Source organism: Phocoena sinus, chromosome 7 (genome assembly GCF_008692025.1).
Source record: "Phocoena sinus isolate mPhoSin1 chromosome 7, mPhoSin1.pri, whole genome shotgun sequence".
Classification (NCBI taxonomy): Eukaryota; Metazoa; Chordata; class Mammalia; order Artiodactyla; family Phocoenidae; genus Phocoena; species Phocoena sinus.
The window spans coordinates 39723475-39743926 of NC_045769.1; the positions used below are offsets into that span (position 1 = coordinate 39723475).

Below are 20452 nucleotides of genomic sequence, written 5' to 3' on the forward strand. Positions count from 1 at the left end.
GTGGGATCTTCCCGGACCGGGGCACGAACCCGCGTCCCCTGCATCGGCAGGCGGACTCTCAACCGCTGCGCCACCAGGGAAGCCCTTGTCTTTTTGATAATAGCCATTCTGACAGGTGTGAAGTGACATCCCATCGTAATTTTGATTTGCATTTTTCTGGTGATTAATGATGTTGAGCATCTTTTCATGTGTCTATTGGCTGTCTGTATGTCTTCTTTGGAAGAATATCCAGGTCCTCTGCCCATTTTTTTAATATAAATTTATTTTATCTATTTATTTGTGACTGCATTGGGTCTTTGTTGCTGCACGCAGGCTTTCTCTAGTTGTGGCGAGTGGAGCCTACTCTTTGTTGCAGTGCATGGGCTTCTCATTGTGGTGGCTTCTCTTGTTGCAGAGCATGGGCTCTAGGCGTGCAGACTTCAGTAGTTGTGGCACGCGGGCTCAGTAGTTGTGGCTCGCAGGCTCTAGAGCTCAGGCTCAGTAGTTGTGGCGCACAGGCTTAGTTGCTTCACGGCATGTGGGATCTTCCCGGACCAGGGCTCGAACCCGTGTCCCCTGCTATGGCAGGCGGATTCTTAACCACTGCACCACCAGGGAAGCCCCTCTGCCCATTTTTTAATCAGATTTTTTGGTTTTTGTTATTGAGCTGTATGAGTTCTTTATATATTTTAATTTAAAAAACATAAATAAGAAAATGTAAACTGTAACAGAAGAAAATACAAGTGGATGTATATAATGTACTTGGCAAATGGGTAATTCCCTTTGGGAGGGTTGTGTGTGTGTGATTGTGTGTGAGAGAAAGGCTCACCCCCTCACTCTCACCCTAAGTTCACCCCCAAAGCAGTCAATTTCACAGCTTAGGAGGGCCTGTCCAAATTTTTTCCTAGGCACAAATAGTTATATATACAATATACGCACACATTTTCCTCAAAAACATAATTACATCTGTATGTCATTTTTCAGCTTGCTTTTCTCACTCACATATGTTGTGGACAACTTCCAAAATAGATACAGATCTTTGTTTTAATGGCTGCATACACAGCATTTCCCACTTTCGACTATCACGATTTTATTTCCTTTATATTTCTTACTAATAAGTAATGTTAAAGTGAATAACTTCATATATAACCTTGCATATAGTTGCCGACTTCTGCACTCTCTCCTGGCCTGTGGTCTCAACCCTCTTATAACAACAGAACAGAGAAGAAATCCCAGCAGCGAGCTGCTACTCTTTCTGCGACCTCAGCCGATGGACCTGGGCGCCTGGAAGAATGCATTCCCCAGTTTGATTGGCCCTGGTTGTGATCAAGCTACTGAGAGAAACAAGTTTACCCATCAGCTCTCAGGGGAATGTTGGCAGGTTTAACCCTTTAAACATAAGCCAAACTCCTCCCCTCCAGATCTCATCTTATGTCTGCCTCACAAAGCCCTCCCAGGGCCCAGCTCATGCTCATATACTATTTAATTCACACAGGAGTTTTCTTACTATATTTCAGTTTTATGAGGTGGGGACCTGTCAACAAGGCAAACCCGAGCACTGCCTGCATCTGCAAACGCCCCTCAACACCGTGCGTTGTTCTCCCTCCTGGTTCTGCTTGTTTCTCCACCACGTCTTGGTCACTGAGCTGTTCTCCTAAATTCACTGCCTTCACTTCCAATTCTACCAAGTAACAAGTCTCTTAATTCCCAAGCCCGAATTCAATAAATTCCTTCTGTCTAATCACTACCACCTATTCTTCCCAAGTGCTGTTGTTTTTTACTGAAGAGATTCCTCCAAGTGGGATCACTGAGATGTAGGGTATATACACTTTAACTTTTAGCCGATAACTGCCAGAAGGGCATTTATAGCACAAAAATGGTGGAAAAAATCCTAAATTAAAAAGATTGCTGTATTTTAGTAGAAAACATTTTAAAACGTTGCTATATTAAAATACCAAAAACAAACACCATAAAAATAAAAGACAAATGAAAACTGGAGAAAATACCTAAAATTTTTCTGACAAACTGATTCGGTATCTTTATAAAGAGCTTTTAATAATGAAAAAAGAAAGCATTCATATGAGGAAAACACATAAAAGAATAAAGTAGATAATTTAACAATAAGAAATACAAATGGTGAATAAACATTTTTTAAATGTCAATATCAAAAAAAAATAAGTAAAATAAAATTAAGATATGTAATGTCCAGCATGGTGACTATAGTTAATACTATAGTGCATATTTGAAAGTGGCTAAAGAAAACAGATCTTGAAAGTTCTCAACACAAAAAAAAATTGTGATTACGGTGATGGATGTTAAATAGACTTACTGTGGTGATCAGTATATACAAATATCAAATCGTTATTTGTACCCCTGAAACTAATATAATATGTGAATTATATCCCAAAAAATTAAATTAAAAACAATTTTATTGTTTAATTATCATTTTTTTCCCTAAATGATAATAGTTTTGTTGTGAGCAGTGAGAGAATTCTCTATATTACTGAATTGTGTAAGTATTTATGCTTAGGATAAATAAAATCGCAATATGAAAAATCAATTCTTTTGCATTCATAAACACTTAGAAATTCTATGTACTAGAGAATATAATAAAAAGGAAAACCTACAGTAAAAATATTTCAAGAAATTTGATAAAGGTAGATTTATAAAAGAGCTTATACAAATAAAACTATTAAAACTTTAATTGAGGGCTTCCCTGGTGGCGCAGTGGTTGAGAGTCTGCCTGCCAATTCAGGGGTTCGAGCCCTGGTCTGGGAAGATCCCACATGCTGCGGAGCAAGTAGGCCCATGAGCCACAACTACTGAGCCTGCATGTCTGGAGCCTGTGCTCCTCAAAAAGAGAGGCCGCGATAGTGAGAGGCCCATGCACCGCCATGAAGATGAAGAGTGGCCCCCGCTTGCCGCAACTAGAGAAAACCCTTGCACAGAAACGAAGACCCAACACAGCCATAAATAAATAAAAATTTAAAAAATTCAAAAAACTAATTGAAAAAAATAGGCTAGTTCACAGAAGAACAAATGTATTTAAACATATGAAAATATCATAAATTTCATTAGTATTCTAGAAAATGCAAATTAACGCAATATTAATTACCTTTGGTCAATCAAATTAGCAGAGATTTTAAAACTGATTCCTACAATTACTACAGCCTTTCAGGAAAGCAGTTTGGTGACATTAGTCAATTGCTTTTTATAAACTTCTTTCCTTTGACAGTGTTATTTCCCTTTCAGGAACCTAGACTAAAGAATCATTAGCAATTTTAAGGGATGTATATTTAATGAAACAATTTAACAAAGTAGAAAATTGGGAGCAACTGAAATCTTCAATATTAGAAGATAGTTATTAAAAACTCTTTTCAAAGAGTATTTCGTGAAAGAGTAAAAGATATCTCATAATATGAGATTTGGTGAAAAATTATATGCAAAATTGTATATATAGTGTGATTCTAATTGTCAAACATATACAGATATAAAGAGATGGTGAAGGAAATGAACACTGATTATCTCGGAATTATATTGGATTGGTTTTGAATGTCATTCAACAGTGCAGGATTTTCAGGAATCGGATTATGGTCTAACTAATTTTGCATCAGGCATAGTAGGTGGTCCATTAATGTTGGTTGAACAGAGGTGAGTTCACAAGTTAATAGAGGATTTCTATTCTTTGCACTGACCTAATGGAAATGACAAATCACAGAAGGAGAGAGAGAGCCTGGGGAAAATTACAGGAAATTAGCCGGGAAGTACATAAAGGGAAATTGTGTTGATGCAAACTTTCCGTAAACTGTTTAAATAACATGAGCAAACAAGAAACACGATGCTGTATGATGTGCCACTGCTAAGTCTTGACTGGTTGAGCGACTTGACCTCTACTCTAGGAACTGCCCTACGACGCCCTGCAGTACATGACGGGCGAGTGCAATTACGGCGGCCGCGTGACTGACGACTGGGACCGGCGCACGCTGCGCAGCATCTTGAACAAATTCTTCAACACGGAATTAGTTCAGAATCCGCACTATAAATTCGACTCCAGTGGCATCTATTTTGTGCCTCCTTCTGGTGATGTAAGTACATATGCTCTTCAAGAAAACTAAAAGCAGTAAAATGTGGAATTCCTCTGACATAGAAAAAGGTGATTTTTTTTTAAAAAAAGAAGCCTTGTTTTTTAACCATTGTGTGTACTTTCTTCGGTCCTATAGGGACAGAGCAAATCCCATGCAAAGATGGAGTTAGTGGTTTCCTATTTGCTGTAATGTGAAGACTATCAGAAATGTTCCTCACCCAAGAATGGCTTCCTCAGTGACCTGAAATCCTATTATTGTGAATTCAGTGCTTTGGGAAAAAAGGCATGGTCCCCAATTAAAATGGAAATACACATGAGAAGGGGTTACAAAATCGTATTAACGATAATAGTTAACATTTAGATCATGCTTATTTACAAAGCAGTTACATGTAATTATCCCACTGGAGCATCTAATTAACATTTGAGTTATTATTCTTTCTTTCCCTTTTACAAGTGAGAAAGTAAGTTCACTAAAGTTAAATGACTTGCCCAAGATCCCACAGGTAGAAAGGGACAGAGTATCACACCTGCTTCACAAGACCAAGGTTCTCTTCTGCTACTTTTTCCAGTCCTGTCTAGTAGAAGATGTGGTATCTGCCTTCAGATTATCACACAGTAGACTTCTAGGGACTGCCAGCAGAATTAAATTGGTTCTCATTTTATTCCCAGAAGTCAAAAGGGCACATATTGAAAGTTAAAAACACAGCCACAGGCAACGGAGGCACATAACCATGACCCCATCATCCACTAGGATGGATTCTAGCTGAGGGCAGACACTAATAGAGATGAAGAGAAAAATCAGTCCCAGAGCCCAGGTCACTGACTGGGTGGGGCAAGTCAACACAGGGAGTCATGGTAACAAGATCTCCAGTGATGATTTGGTAAGTGAGAAGATGGCCAAAGATGAAGTCAGGTTATGTAACATGACCCATGTCGAAAAACCACCAGTGACCAGTCTCCCCGCTACCGTACATGTATTGGGCTGGCCAAAAAGTTCGTTCGGATTTTTCTGTAATGTCTTATGAACAGACTTTTTGGCCAACCCAATATATGAATGTTCGCATATGATTATATGAGCATCAGGAAAAGTATGGAATTTTGATAGAAATTCACATAAATAAAATATAAAACATGTCTGCATATATATAAAAAGATTTACCATATTAATGGTGGTTATCTCATGATAAAATCTCAGATGATTTTCACTTTTCTGAATTACGTGGATTTATCACAATAAGAGTAAACAGAAAAATCAGACTAAAGCGGAAAAAAAAATATTGTGATAAACTAAGAACAGTCATCAGCAAATGCAACACAGAAAGATTTCTCTGGAAGAATTTCTAAATGAAGCAGCCAGGATATTCCTCTCTCCATTTTCAGATCCATTCCAGTTGAATGGGACATTTTTTTCTCTTTTTTTTTTTTAACACTTTGGCCCAGGTTGAAAGAAAATGAAAGCATTCAGTGTCCAGGCTCACAGGCTCATCCACTCAGTAACTTGAGTATTAAAAATTATCTCTTTTCAGTGAGCAAGCTCTACAGGATAATTAGATTTCTGTAATTCTAACCTGATTTCCTGATTTCTAACCTCCTGATTCCTTGTTACTCATCTTTGCAGCACAAAAGCTACATCGAATACACAAAGACACTGCCGCTGACCCCAGCTCCGGAAATCTTTGGGATGAATGCCAATGCAGATATCACTAAAGATCAGTCAGAAACTCAACTGCTGTTTGATAACATTCTTCTCACGCAGGTGTGTGATCTGTGCAGGAACTGGCTTCTGAGGCTGGAAAGGATGCTCCCCAAGCAGCATGAGACAACACGGTAGAGGCCCAGGCACAGAATTCCATCTCTTCAAGTGGAGAACCACTTTAAGGAAGAGAAAAAAAATACGTAACTTAAAAATGGGTTTAAACATAAAGTAAATGAATGTGTGGGTTTTGTTTTCATCAGTCTTTTGATTTGGGAAGAATCTTTGAGTATCATTCTGCTTCCAAGAGTTCTTTGAATAATATTCTTTGAGTATTCTTTGATATCATTCTGCTGCTATGAGTTCCATTTTGCCTTTCTTGCTTAAATCATGCCCTAATACATTATCCTTTTTTACTTCCTTTAAAGTGGAAGAAGAATTTCAAAGATACCTGGAAGCAGTTTAATGCCAGAATCCATCTAGAATTCTGCCTATTTTATTTTCTCTCTTACTAATTCAACATTTTTAAATGACTTATCTTTATCAAATATTCTAGAACATTTAACCTAGTTTACATAGAAATAGTTTCTTTCACATCAATATTTTATCAGATTACATAATATTTAAGGAATATAATAGTCAGTACAAAATAAATTAAAAGGTTTAGGAGAACCTTTGACTCTTAGACATGCGGCTCCACTGGTGAGAGCATAAATGTAAGCGCATGTCGGAGAATGACCTTCCAAGGCACCAGATTTCAGCATGCCCTGGGCACGAGTCAGTACATTTGAATGAAAGATATTTAATCTTGCTTGTCTATTTAGAGACCTTCCCTTGTATTGTTCTCCCATTAGAAGATATGCTTGTTTTTTTGTTTTTTTGTTTTTTATTTTTGAAAGCAAATTAGTCCAAACGGTGAGTTCCCTTAGTGATTGAATGAAATTTTAGTAAGTTCAGGATGTTTATTCAGTCAAGCAAATTATCCCCCAAACTGATTTCGAGCTGGTCTTTTTTATTTTTATGGAATCTCAGATTAATACTAATAATAGTTAATAATTTGACAGTGGTTACTGTATGGGAGCACTGTTCTGAATGCTTTATGTATAACAGTGTGATGCTTACGACAGTCCTATGAAGTGAGGGTGCTAATTATGCCCATTTTACAGCTAAAACACTCAGACACAGAAAGATTAAGTCATTTACTCAAGGTCAGCTAGTACAATTTCAAGCCAGCCCTCAAAGCCAAGCAGTCTGACTCCCACTAGTTTGGCTCCAGAATTTGTGTTCTGAACCACTATGTGATATTCTTTCTAGATTCTAAACATGGGATAGGACCTAGAAGGCAGATAACCAGAGATGCTGGGTTGGGAGTTGGGGGCGGGAAGCTAAAAGAACCAGATTAGGAGCATGAAATGGTGTGCTGTCACTGATGGAAGAGTTCATGGAACTTCTAGCTCTGGTCTACTGTAAGATGACATTTACTCGTAAGGCAGAAAGGACAAAGATTATTTTTTATGTCCATTTTACACGTTAATACCATTAAAATCAGTTGTTGCCTGAGCATGAAAGCATATACACAGACATGAGTAAGTAGATTGTTAGGAACAACAGTGCCTGTAGTACACAACCATCTGACAGCAAGAGATTTATAGTGTCTTTTGGTTTTATTTAAACCTGATGGGCTGTGCCACATGAAGCAGTGGGCTCAGTCCAACAGAAAATGACTCAGAGCCAAGCAAATAAGTTTAAATACACTTGGGGTATCTTCTCAGTATGTAATTAAACAACCTCTTTCAATATCCTCCAACTCAGATTGGCAAGTACAGTTATAGTAATGGGTAAGCAGGAGTTCAGTGATTCTACATCGGGATTAACCACAATTCAGAGGCAATGAGATAGACCAGAACTGCAGGTCGGAGAGCAAGGTCACAATGACAAGACCTTTATCTTGTGTATTTAACCAAAATATCTTTTGAAATGACAGGAGCCAGTATTGGAGCTGAGAATGTTACTTCTGCAGAGCTCTTTTGCTTATGCTTAACTGCCAGACTCTCTTTTTTTAAAAAAAAAAAAGAAAACATCTTTATTGGAGTATAATTGCTTTACAATGGTGTGTTAGTTTCTGCTTTATAACAAAGTGAATCAGCTATACGTATACATATATCCCCATACCTCCTCCCTCTTGTGTCTCCCTCTCACCCTCCCTATCCCACCCCTGTAGGTGGTCACAAAGCACCGAGACGATCTCCCTGTGCTATGTGGCTGCTTCCCACTAGCTATCTATTTTACATTTGGTAGTGTATATATGTCCATGCCACTCTCTCACTTTGTCCCAGCTTACCCTTCCCCCTCCCTGTGTCCTCAGGTCCATTATCCTTTTTTTTTTTTTTATGGTACGCGGGCCTCAGCAGCCATGGCTCATGGGCTGTGTGGGATCTTCCCGGACCGGGGCACGAACCCGTGTCCCCTGCACCAGCAGGCGGACTCTCAACCACTGCGCCACCAGGGAAGCCCAGGTCCATTCTCTGTGTCTGCATCTTTATTCCTTTCCTGCCCCTAGGTTCTTCAGAACCATTTTTCTTTTTTTTTTTTAGATTTTGTATATATGTGTTAGCATATGGTATTTGCTTTTCTCTTTCTGACTTACTTCACTCTGTATGACAGACTCTAGGTCCATCCACCTCACTACAAATATCTCAATTTCGTTTCTTTTTATGGCTGAGTAATATTCCATTATATATATGTGCCACATCTTTATCCATTCATCTGTTGATGGACACTTAGGTTGCTTCCATGTCCTGGCTATTGTAAATAGAGATGCAGTGAACATTGTGGTACATGACTCTTTTTGAATTATGGTTTTCTCAGGGTATATGACCTTTTCTCCACACCCTCTCCAGCATTTATTGTTTGTAGATTTTTTGATGATGGCCATTCTGACTGGTGTGAGGTGATACTTCGCTGTAGTTTTTATTTGCATTTCTCAAATGATTAGTGATGTTGAGCATCCTTTCATGTGTTTGTTGCCAACCTGTATATCTTCTTTTTTTTTTAACATCTTTATTGCAGTATAATTGCTTTACAGTGGTGTGTTAGTTTCTGTTTTATATGTATATCTTCCTGGGAGAAATGTCTGTTTAGGTTTTCTGCCCATTTTTGGATTGGGTTGTTTGTTTTTTGGTTATTGAGCTGCATGGACTGCTTGTAAATTTTGGAGATGAATCCTTTGTCAGTTGCTTCATTTGCAAATCTTTTCTCCCATTCTGAGGGTTGTCTTTTCGTCTTGTTTATGGTTTCCTTTGCTGTGCAAAAGCTTTTATGTTTCATTAGGTCCCATTTATTTATTTTTGTTTTTATTTCCATTTCTCTAGGAGGTGGGTCAAAAAGGATCTTGCTGTGATTTATGTCACAGAGTGTTCTGCCTGTGTTTTCCTCTAAGAGTTTTATAGTGTGCCAGACTCTCTTTTGAATAAGAAAATTGTTTCAACCTAAAATATTGTGAAACTAGAAATGGGAAGGCTAAATTCCATGATGTCTCCTTGAAAATGGATCCCACTTATCTTTATTTGTTTAATAAAAGGGCAACGACCATTAGATTTCAAACGGTGTTTGTGAAAACTCTAAGGGAAAGTGGTAAAAAGGAAAAAAGCTAAGTTATATAATTACAAATAAATAACACTCTTTTGCTCTTAATTCTCAATATCAGTTAGGTATTACTTTTAAAACAAACCCCCCCCCCAATTGTGTGATTTTGGTGTGTGAGGAATAGGTATAGAAATGTTTGTGTTACTAAATTATTTTTCTTACATTTTTGAAGGGCTATAGGGCTAAGATTCTTTTTTTTTTTTTCGGGGTTTTTTGGTGGAGGCACAGCTCTTGTTAGAAAATAGGAATGGTTGAGTTTATAGTATATTGTATGCACATCAAAATACAAATAGAAATCAGCGTATGATTCTTTAAATGCAATGGAAATAGATATTTCACTGGTTTTGGCCAAATGTTCATTACCTTCTTTGTTCTCTGTAATTTGTTTTATATACTTAGTTGTAAACCTAATGTTTTGGGATCATGATAAAAGATTACTATATTGGCATATGCCCTTTTTTGCTAGCATGTAATTAACACTTACCAACATTTAATTTTTTTATTGTACAACTTCATAGGAATGTGTTAGGTAGCATTAAAAATCTCACTAGAAACTTAAGTAGAAGTAACAGTCAATATTTATAGAATAGAGCTAATATAGACACTAGAAAATATAAAATCTGAAATAAGACTAAACACAGTTTCCACGGACTGGAAAAGTATGAGATGTATTCATTTATCTTCTAATAGTGCTTGTTCTCTCTCAACACACATACACACACATTCATTTATTCTGAGGATTCAAAGGGTTTTCCCAGAAAATATAGATTCATTTGCATGGTGTCACTATAAACATAAAAAATAAAAATTGAAATGAAATTCCCCTTCCTTGCTTCCATTGTGAATCCCTAAAGTCTGCCTTATCGCCATAACTCTTCCAACTGCTTAGAGGAGATGAGCTTATTTTCTTTGTCCTCTTGGTTCAAGGAAAAAAAACTCTATCTCTGCTTTTGGCAACCACTAGGCACCAGAGTTATTACCAAATATATTTTGTGGCGAAAGCAAAAATCAGATTTCGTCCTCCTGGGCTTTGATGCCCGTCATCACTTGACCACCCCCCCCCCAACATGAACGCTTTTTCTCCCTCTGTCTGTACCATCTGCTCTTCCCCTGACCCCGGGCAGCACAATGTGCAGCTTGTTTGCCTCCTCCAGACCTTCTTTTGCCTCTGAACATTGTACATCTACCTTCTAACAATTGCTTTTCTCCCGAAACTCCATTCCCATGCCTGTTATCATCACTTCAATAAATCTCGTGGGGAGAAGAATCATAGTCAAAATAGCAAAGTATCAATAGTACTCATTCTTATAAAGTTTACTTTAGGAGTTTTCCTATCCAGCAATTCTTAGACTTTTATGAGGATTTCTTTTTTTTTTTATGAGGATTTCTGATTCGTAGTTTGGATTCTTTCCAGTCTCGTTCAGCAGAGTCTGGTGCAAAATCATCGGATGAAGTAGTACATGAGGTCGCTGGGGACATCTTGGGTAAACTTCCAAACAACTTCAATGTTGAGTCTGCAATGAGGAGATACCCAACCACTTACACTCAGAGCATGAACACGGTGCTTGTCCAAGAGATGGGACGGTTCAATAAGTTGCTGCAGATCATAAGAGAATCATGTATTAACATCCAGAAAGCAATCAAGGTAAGGGGAAGTACAGCAAGGACAAATCATTGAAATAAACATATCATTCATTTACTCAGCAAATATTTATTGGGCACAGATTCTGTGAAAGCACTGTTCTTGGTTCCGGAGATGGAAAAAAAAATCCCCACCCTTAAAAAATGTATCGAATTCTGGGGCTGACAGTTAATAAATGTGTAAATGAGTACAGGATGTGGTACATATAGCAATCATTTGTTGGATGGAACATATGCTAAGAAGGCATAAAATGTTAAGGAGTAAGACAAAGCTTCTGCTCTCATAGAGCTTACTTCTTAGGGAGACAAACGATTAAAAAATGAACAAATAAATTTATTTTTTTCAGTCATTGGTAAGTTCAGTGGAAAAAAATAAAATGGGACAAGGATGTAGAGAATGATGGGTGGGAAACTCAGTCATTTGGGGTCAGGCTGCTCTGAAGAGAGAGGCCTGATGGGAGGGACAAGCCATGGAACGTTTGGGCAGAGGGTCCAGCCAGCACGAAGGCCCTGAGAAAACCAGCTTGGCGTGGTCCAGGAGCATGGTAGGGAAGGCTGGCTTGTCTAGAGTAGAGAGCACGAGGGAAATGGTAGGACAGAGAGAGGAAGGCGTGGGCTTCGTGATGGCCTTCTCGGCCAAGGTTAGGGTCTTCAATATTATCCTAAAGTTTAAAGGTAAAGGGAGGCCTTCAGAGGGCTTTAAGTGATGACATGAAATGATCTATTTTATATTTTTAAAGTTTGCTCTGACCACTGCAGAAAGGATTGTAGGGAAACAAGAGCACAGGCAGAACCCAATTATGTGATTGCAGTAGTCCCGCTGAGTTGGTTTCTTGTAGCAGTGGAGGTGGAGAAGAGTGGTTGGATATGAGTTATCATGGAGAGAGGAGTCTGCCCGGCTGGCTGTGGTATAATCTGGCTGGGCTGTTTGGCTAAGAAATATTCAGTGTCTTGTGTTTCTCCTTAACCTGGTCCTCCCTGTATCCTTCCTGGAAGATGAAGGCCTGGCTTTCCGCATTCTGGGAGATAAAAGGGGAAACAGGCCTCAGGGAGCTCAGCAACCAATACACATGAATTCACTTAATTCCTGATTTCAGTATGGGAATTCTGAACCCACCTGAGCCTGGCATCCCCTCCACTGTAGGGATGTCTTCATTTTCCTTTCCAGGTTTCATTCAAGGTGAATAAGGTACAGTTTTGTGGGAGAAGACCCAGGAATCTATTTTTTAAGCCAGATTTCAACAATCTTCATTTAGCACCACCCTCCTCTCCTCCCTTTCAGCTAGGGCCATCAGTTCCAAATATTGATACTTTGAGTATCCTAGTGTATATCTAGTCGATTCTTAACTTTCCCGTCTGCCAGTTTCTCCTGACTACTAAGTCAACTACCAACAGTCCACATGCTTTGTAGCTCCAAATATTGCCTTGCCTTTTCCTATTTTTCCTGCACTTGGAGGCTTTTTTTTTTTTAGCCACGCCGTGTGGCATGCAGGATCTTAGTTCCCTGACCAGGGATCGAACCCGCGCCCCCTGCAGTGGAAGTGCAGAATCTTAACCACTGGACTGCCAGGGAAGTCCCTAGGCTTGTGCTTCTAACAAATAAATTCCTTTACTGTTGTTTCAGGGTTTGGGGAAGGAGGCAAATGAAATGTGGATGTTTAATCCATTAAATTTTCTCTAAAATCTTTTCCATATGTTAGTTGGAATTATATTGTCAGTTATGAAGAAAACAGAAATGATGATGGCAACTGGCCCAATTGCAGGATCAAATAAAATTTTCAAGGGCCTCAAAGTGTTACCATCTCTTAGGATCTTCAATTTTATTCTAAAGTGTAAAGGTAAAGGGAAGCCTTCAGAGGGTTTTAAGCAATGAAATGAAATGATCTATTTTACATTTCAAAATGGGATAAGATCAGTTAGACTTCATAGTTGCAATCCAGGATTTCTTAACCTTTCAAGGCACTTTGTATCATTTTCCTCATCTTATATTTATCACTATCCTTTTAAGAAAGCAGGACAGAGATATATTAGTTGTCCATTTAATGGACAAGTAAACTAAGTCAAAGTTAGGCTGCGATTTAATAGCTAGTGAGAAGCCAAGTGTTGAGATCTTCCAGGGTGGAAAAAAATGGGTAAAGGGGGTCAAAAGGTTTCAATTACAAAATAAATAAGTCATGGAGATATAATGTACAGCTTGGTGACTATAGTTAATAATGGTGTATTGCACATTTGAAAGTTGCTGAGAGAGTAGATCTTAAAAGTTCTCATCACACACACAAAATGCCGTAACTATGTATGGTGATGGGTGTTAACTAGACTTACTGTGATGATCACTTCACAGTATATACAAATATTGAATCATTATGTCATACATCTAAAACTAATGTTGTATGTCAATTATATTTCAAGAAAAGAAATTTTCCACTAAAGTTTGATTAGATTACAATTGTTAATATTTTTCTAAGGAATAATTCAAAGACTCCACAACTTGTGAGCAAAAGAAAGTATCTTTTTTCTTTTTTTGCTATATGACTCAACTAATCATAATTGTAAACAAATACAATTATAAAATTATTCATAACCTAGAATACAGTTGTGTTAAACAATGGTTAAATGCGTTTCAGGGGCTTGTAGTGATGTCTACAGATCTTGAGGAAGTGGTTAGCAGCATTCTGAATGTCAAAATTCCAGGAATGTGGATGGGTAAATCATACCCAAGCCTCAAACCACTTGGGAGCTATGTGAATGACTTCCTTGCAAGACTAAAGTTTTTGCAGGTGAGTTCATCCAAATGCTCATATATTAAGTTTCTTCTGATTTCATTTTCTTCATCAGGTTGCCTAACGTAATAAGTATGACTCTCTAGTTTTTCTGTGCATCCTAGGCACAAATGACCACTACCCAATATTGCATATAATTTGCGGAACTGTTACATGGAATTGTCAAAATACTAACATTGGAAGTAGAACCTCGGAAAGCTTCTTTAGGAGCAGGTGTTTGTGTTCAGTGAAGTTAGACATTCAAGCCAAGGACATTTGAAGAGGGAAAAGGACTGGCTATGTTGATATTTCCATTAAATATTTAGTTTTAAAAGAGATTCCTACAGCACAGCATCTTAGAAAGCCAGACAAGCTACTAGTAAGGAGAATTATTTCTTCCTTGTCCAGCACCCCTCCAGGTCATGAAATCACTAGATTGCTATTTCAGCCCAAGTCAGTAATAACCTCAAAGGCTAATTGTTTTGGAAATGTAGAGTGGGCAGAAGCCTGCCTCCTAATTATCTGGCAATATTGGTGCTTAACTATGTTATTATTAACAACTATATTTCTCAGAAGTATTGATTAATTTCCTAGGTATACATAATACATCAAAAATTGCCTGTGAGGAGATTTCTCCGGGGATAAAATGACAAAACACCCCTTCCATAATATAGGGCTTCTTTGATACTAGACTTGGTACTGAAGGATTAAGATTGTTCTTGAAAAGTGAAGACTCTACCTTGGATTCTTATAGGGGAAAGTTCTTCAAATTCACTTCTTCAGACTGACTTCTATAATTTACTATTAGAGTCAGTAACTCAACTACTTGTTATAATATATGATATGAACGGAATATCCAGATATCTTGATATTTATAAAGATCTTAAGCTCTCACTACCCTGTATCTTCTGGAAGTTCCTTGTACAATATTATGTCTTCATATGTTAGATTCACTGTATTTTGGTGAAGTAGAAGGGAAGACTTCAAAAGGAATATTCTACCGGGTACTAACAACCAGAGAGGAAAAAAAGTGAAAGAAACATTATCGTCTGACCAGACCTTGTAGGGAGATCTTCTTTTATTCAATTAAACAACGTGATGTAGCGTGCAATAATGTATATTAGAAACTCACTATTGCATGGAGCTTTTCTGAAGGAATCACTGGGCATGTATAAAACATACATTTGTATCTGCATTCACACACATTATGATTCATATCATTGCATGAGCTGGTGCAATGGGTACGAAATTGAAGTCAGAACGAATGCTGAATATGCTGCCTATTTTTCAAACTTGGATAGTATGACTTTTTATTCCTCAAAGTGTTAGCTTATTTATTAGTTTACCTAGAAGATAATAGGCGGAGTGTTTGTGGCAAATTGTACTAAGCCATGTCGCATTCAAAGTTGAAAGACCCTGTTGTCAGGACACTTGTGCTTTGACACCACAGCAATGGTACGAGGTTGGCCCTCCTCCAGTGTTCTGGCTTTCTGGCTTCTTCTTCACACAAGCCTTCCTGACTGGTGCCCAGCAGAACTATGCCAGGAAATACACCATCCCTATTGATCTTCTTGGGTTTGACTATGAAGTGATGGAAGACAAAGAATACAAGCATGCTCCGGAAGATGGTAAGTGCAGCGATGGAATGAGTTGGCTTATATTTCAACACTGAACAAAAGTGTAACTTTCTTGCTCTTACCCAGCTGTTAAAAATTTAATCATCATGTATGTAACTTACCCTCAGATGGTTAAGGAAAAACAAATTTGTGAAGAGACAGAGTGAGCAAGAGAGAGCAAGAATAAGAAAATAAATGGGGATGAAATTGATCTGAGGAAGGAGTAGGTGTCCCTTGCATTGTTTTCGTTTTACAAAACTGTGTAATTTTGAAGTTATTTCTTAAAAAAGTTAGGTAGAAAGGAATCATCAAATTAACAATACATGGGATAATCAACCACAGTCTTATGGTGACCTTGGGGAATTAGGGGAGCACAACATTAAAAAGAAGGATCTCTTGGTCCCTCGAAGAGCACACCTTTGCAGACTCCTAAGATATGCGTTCTTTCCTGTTATATACGTCCTTCCAAAACTTAATACAGTTAATAGCTAATATGAGCATATGTTCTGTGATTGAAACATTGTGAGCAAATTTATTTTCTTAATCATTTGTCTTTTTAATACTCAGTGGCCACCCTAATGTTTTATTTCAAATTTAATGGAAGGGGCCACTACCTTTCAAAAGTATTATTTTAAAAATACTATCGATTCCTAATTATACCAAAATGGTGTTGTCTTTAAATGACAATTTCTAAATGACCATTAATGTGCCCTGCTTTTACTAATGTGTCAAAGGTAATCCTGCTTCCTTATTCACCACTGAATGGTGAATTCACTGGCTCGCTCTGTTAGACACTGGGGAATATCAACAGTGAATACCGTAGACAGGATCTTGAGCCTCAACTAATCTGTACTCTGGTGGAAGATACTAACAAGTAGATGTGTCATCACAACAGCGTGTGATAATCCTATTACCGTGCTGGCTGGTTTTACTTTACCTTGACTGTCAGAAATCTCAAGGAGGGTCATAACACTATGAAGCGGTCCTACCACTGTTCCCTGGAAGAGTTGCTTTCCCACTTTCAAAGCAACCACGTATGCCTTCTTTGTCCTGCCCTTTGCCCCCGCATCTCACCTCATCCTTCATTGAAAAAATAAGCAGCCATCAGAATAGGGCTTTTAGCACAACCAAATCCAGAAACCTGTTGACTGCTGCACCCTCTGGTAGTTCAGATCCACTGGATAGTCCAGATCTCATTTTTTTCCTCCTGCCAAGGGTTTTTATCCTTCAGTTGTACCCCCTGTTTCTAGAATCAGCAGTTATCTCCCTCACTACTGGATAATTCCTACCAGCACGCAACCAGAATCTCTCATCTTACAACAAATCAACAAATGCCACTTGTCTAAATATCCGTATCCCCTCAGCTACTGTCCCATAATCTCTGCTCCCCTTTGCAGCACAATTCTCGTGCCGTCTCCAGCTTCTCACTCCCTCTTTCCTGTCTACCTTTCATCGTCTCCAGTCAACTGATGCTCTTCAGAATTACTAATGACTTCCATGTTGACAAATCCCATGAATTCTCTTCTGTCTTCATCTTAACCTCTTAGCAGTCTTTACCAGTTGACAACTTCTTCTTTCTAGAGACATTCTTCTCATTTTGTTTCTAAGTCATCACCCTCTCCTGATTTTCCCTTTCTTACTGGATACATTCATGCTTTTTGCTAGCTATTCCTCCTCTAAATGTTGGATTTCCCAAGGACCCCAATTGCATTTATCTTTTCTAACTGCATCCTCTCCCCAAGTGACCTCATACTTTTTGTGTCTTTAAATATTACCTCCTGGATTTTATCTTCCAGATTTGAATGTCCAGTGTAAATCTTTCCTCTAAAATCCAGACCTCTGTATCCAACTGCCTGCCTGACATCTCCACTTCTGCTTTCTCCTGGATATGTAAAACTTATAATGAATTGCGACAAATGGCACCACTGTCCAGCCAGAAACCCATGGATTCTTCGTTCTTCTGCTCCCTCACATACTCACATCACATGCAGTTGCTCATCTACAATGCTCCTGCCACCTCCATTTTTTTTTTTTTTTTTGGTGGTATGCGGGCCTCTCACTGCTGTGGCCTCTCCCGTTGCGGCACACAGGCTCCGGATGTGCAGGCTCAGCAGGCATGGCTCATGGGCCCAGCCGCTCCGCGGCATGTGGGATCTTCCCGGACCGGGGCACGAACCTGCGTCCCCTGCATTGGCAGGCGGACTCTCAACCACTGCACCACCAGGGAAGCCCTGCCACCTCCATCTTTATCCAGACTTTTGCTCTAGCCTCTTATCTTCCTACAAGTGTTACACTCTTATAATCCTTCATTTCTACAGAAGCCACAGAAGTTTTTAAAAAATGTAAACAGATCATGTCACCACTAAGCCCCCATTGAAATTCAGAGGACTAAGTAAGTTAATAATGACATTTTCCCTTTGTAGCTAGAATAAACTCTAAACCCCTTACCATGACTATGAGGCCAGGCACATTCTAGCCACTGTCCACCTCTGGAGCCCATCCTGTGCCACCCCACACAGGGCACACTGGACCTTCTCACAATTCCTAGATCACCTCAAGCTCTTTTCTCTTTGGGATCTTTGTAGTACTATTCCTAAGCAGACTTAGCATGGTGGGCACTCCTCAGACTTCAGGTCTGAGCATATGTTATAGTTCATCAGAAAGCACTTCCTTATGGTTTGACATAAATATACTACCATGTGTAAAATAGATAGCTAGTGGGAACCAGCTGTATAGCACAGGGAGCTCAGCTCAGGGCTCTGTGATGGCCTAGATGGGTGGGATGGGGGCGGGGGAGGGAAGTCCAAGAGGGAGGAGATATGTGTATGTGTATAGCTGATTCACTTCGCTGTGCAGCAGAAAACTAATACAACATTGTAAAGCAATTATTTGCTTTACAAATAATTGAAAAGTGAGGGCTATCTGTTGAAGCCCTCACTCCACCTTGTTAGCCTCTCTTACAACTTTGCTTATTAACTTCAAAACATTAATCACACTCTGTAATTATTTCATTTCCTTCCTTTTTTTTTTTTTTTTTTTTTTGTGTGTGTGTGCGGTACGCGGGCCTCTCACTGTTGTGGCCTCTCCCGTTGCGGAGCACAGGCTCCGGACGTGCAGGCTCAGCGGCCATGGCTCACGGGCCCAGCCACTCCGCGGCATGTGGGATCTTCCCGGACCGGGGCACGAACCCGTGTCCCCTGCATCAGCAGTCAGACTCTCAACCACTGCGCCACCAGGGAAGCCCAAGGAAAGTTTTCTTGAAGAGCTGTGGCTGATTCTTAAGTATTTAAATCAGATGGAATAATTTTTTTCCCTCAATTTTCCTCATATCATTATGATAAAAGGCAGAAGATGGCATTTGAATTGAAGTCTGAGTAGTATATGCTGCCAATCAAAGTTTTGTTTTTGAACTCAGTTAAAAGATAGAGAAGTTAAAAAAGCATTACCTGAAGTTTATAAACTAGTTAATATCTAAGATTAAACTCTTGAATTTCCAATTGTTATATATAAACTCAGATGTACAAGGTAGTTGGTATTTCCGTTTACACTGATTTACTAATTTAACCCACAACTGCTCTTATTAAAGATCCAAATTTATTAAAATCCAAAATTATCTTGAAAACAGTGGAGCAGGTATAAAGCACAACTTATTTAAAGATCAATAAAGACCATTTAGTGTTCCAAGATCCCTAGTAAAGAGTAGCCATCAGTTAAATAAACCAGTTTACTGAATACCAAAGAATCAGCCCAGGTTTGATTTACAGTAGCTGATAGAGATTCACTAAATCATGAATTTTATTAATTTTATACACACACACACAAACATTTTCCTCCAAATACAGATATCCACAGCTTAGCCTTTTTGTCATTCTAGCTTTTTCCTTCGTGCTTAGCAAATTACCAGAAAGAAAAGGAGATTCCATGGAATGATTTGGAGCAATGGAATTTTCCCCAAGGAACAATTTCTCACGGGACCCTAAGGGAAGGAACACAGATCCGACCTGAGAACAACTGGGGCTAGAAGCACAGTTTCTTTCTCACCTCTACCAGTCCACAGTCTGTCTCCTCATACAAACTTCAGGATGTGCCTGGTTCTGGGGCTCATAAAGAAGTCAACCTCATTTACCTAATGTTAAATTAAACATCATGGGAAAAGCTACTCTTTTAAAAAAATTTTTATTTCATATTGGAGTATAGTTGATTAACAATGTGTTAGCTTCGGGTGTACAGCAAAGTGATTCAGTTATACATATACATGTATCTATTCTTTCTCAAATTCTTTTCCCATTTAGGTTATTACAGAGTATTGAGCAGAGTTCCCTGTGCTGTATAGTAGGTCCTTGTTGGTTATCTACTTTAAATATAGCAGTGTGTACACGTCATTCCCAAACTCTCAGTCTATCCCTCCTCCCCCACCCTTCCCCCCCAGTAACCATAAGTTCATTCTCTTAAGTCTGTGAGACTGTTTCTGTTTTGTAAATAAGTTCATTTGTGTCATTTTTAATAGATTTCACATATAAGTGATATCATACGATATTTGTCTGACTTACTTCACTTAAAATGATAATCTCCAGCTCCATACATGTTGCTGCAAATGGCATTATTTCATTCTTTTTAGTGGCTGAGTAATATTCTAGTGTTTATATGTACCACAGTCATCTGTTGATGGACATTTAGGTTGCTTCCATGTCTTGGCTTTTGTAAACAGTGCTGCAGTGAACACTGGGGTGCATGTATACTTTCAAACCATGTTTTTCTCTGGATATATGCCTAGGAGTGTGATTGCTGGACCATATGGTAGCTCTATTTTTAGTTTTTTAAGTAACCTCCATACTGTTCTCCATAGTGGCTGTATCAATTCACATTTCCACCAACAGTGCAGGAGGGTTCCTTTTTCTCCTCACCCTCTCCAGCATTTATTGTTTGTAGATTTTTTGATGATGGTCATTCTGACTGGTGTGAGGTGATATCTCATTGTAGTTTTGATTTGCATTTCTCTAATAATTAGCGATGTTGAATATTTTTTCATGTGCCT

The 20452-nt window shown here is 38.7% G+C and overlaps 1 protein-coding gene across 1 annotated transcript in view; it reads left to right on the forward strand.

Annotated features, from left to right (window-relative positions):
* DNAH7 (dynein axonemal heavy chain 7) overlaps positions 1-20452 on the forward strand; it is a 306947-nt gene that overhangs the window by 278735 nt on the left and 7760 nt on the right. The window contains 5 exon segments of the mRNA XM_032637818.1: positions 3879-4064; positions 5682-5819; positions 10816-11046; positions 13667-13819; positions 15252-15429. Of these exon segments, the coding sequence (XP_032493709.1) occupies positions 3879-4064; positions 5682-5819; positions 10816-11046; positions 13667-13819; positions 15252-15429 (886 nt within the window).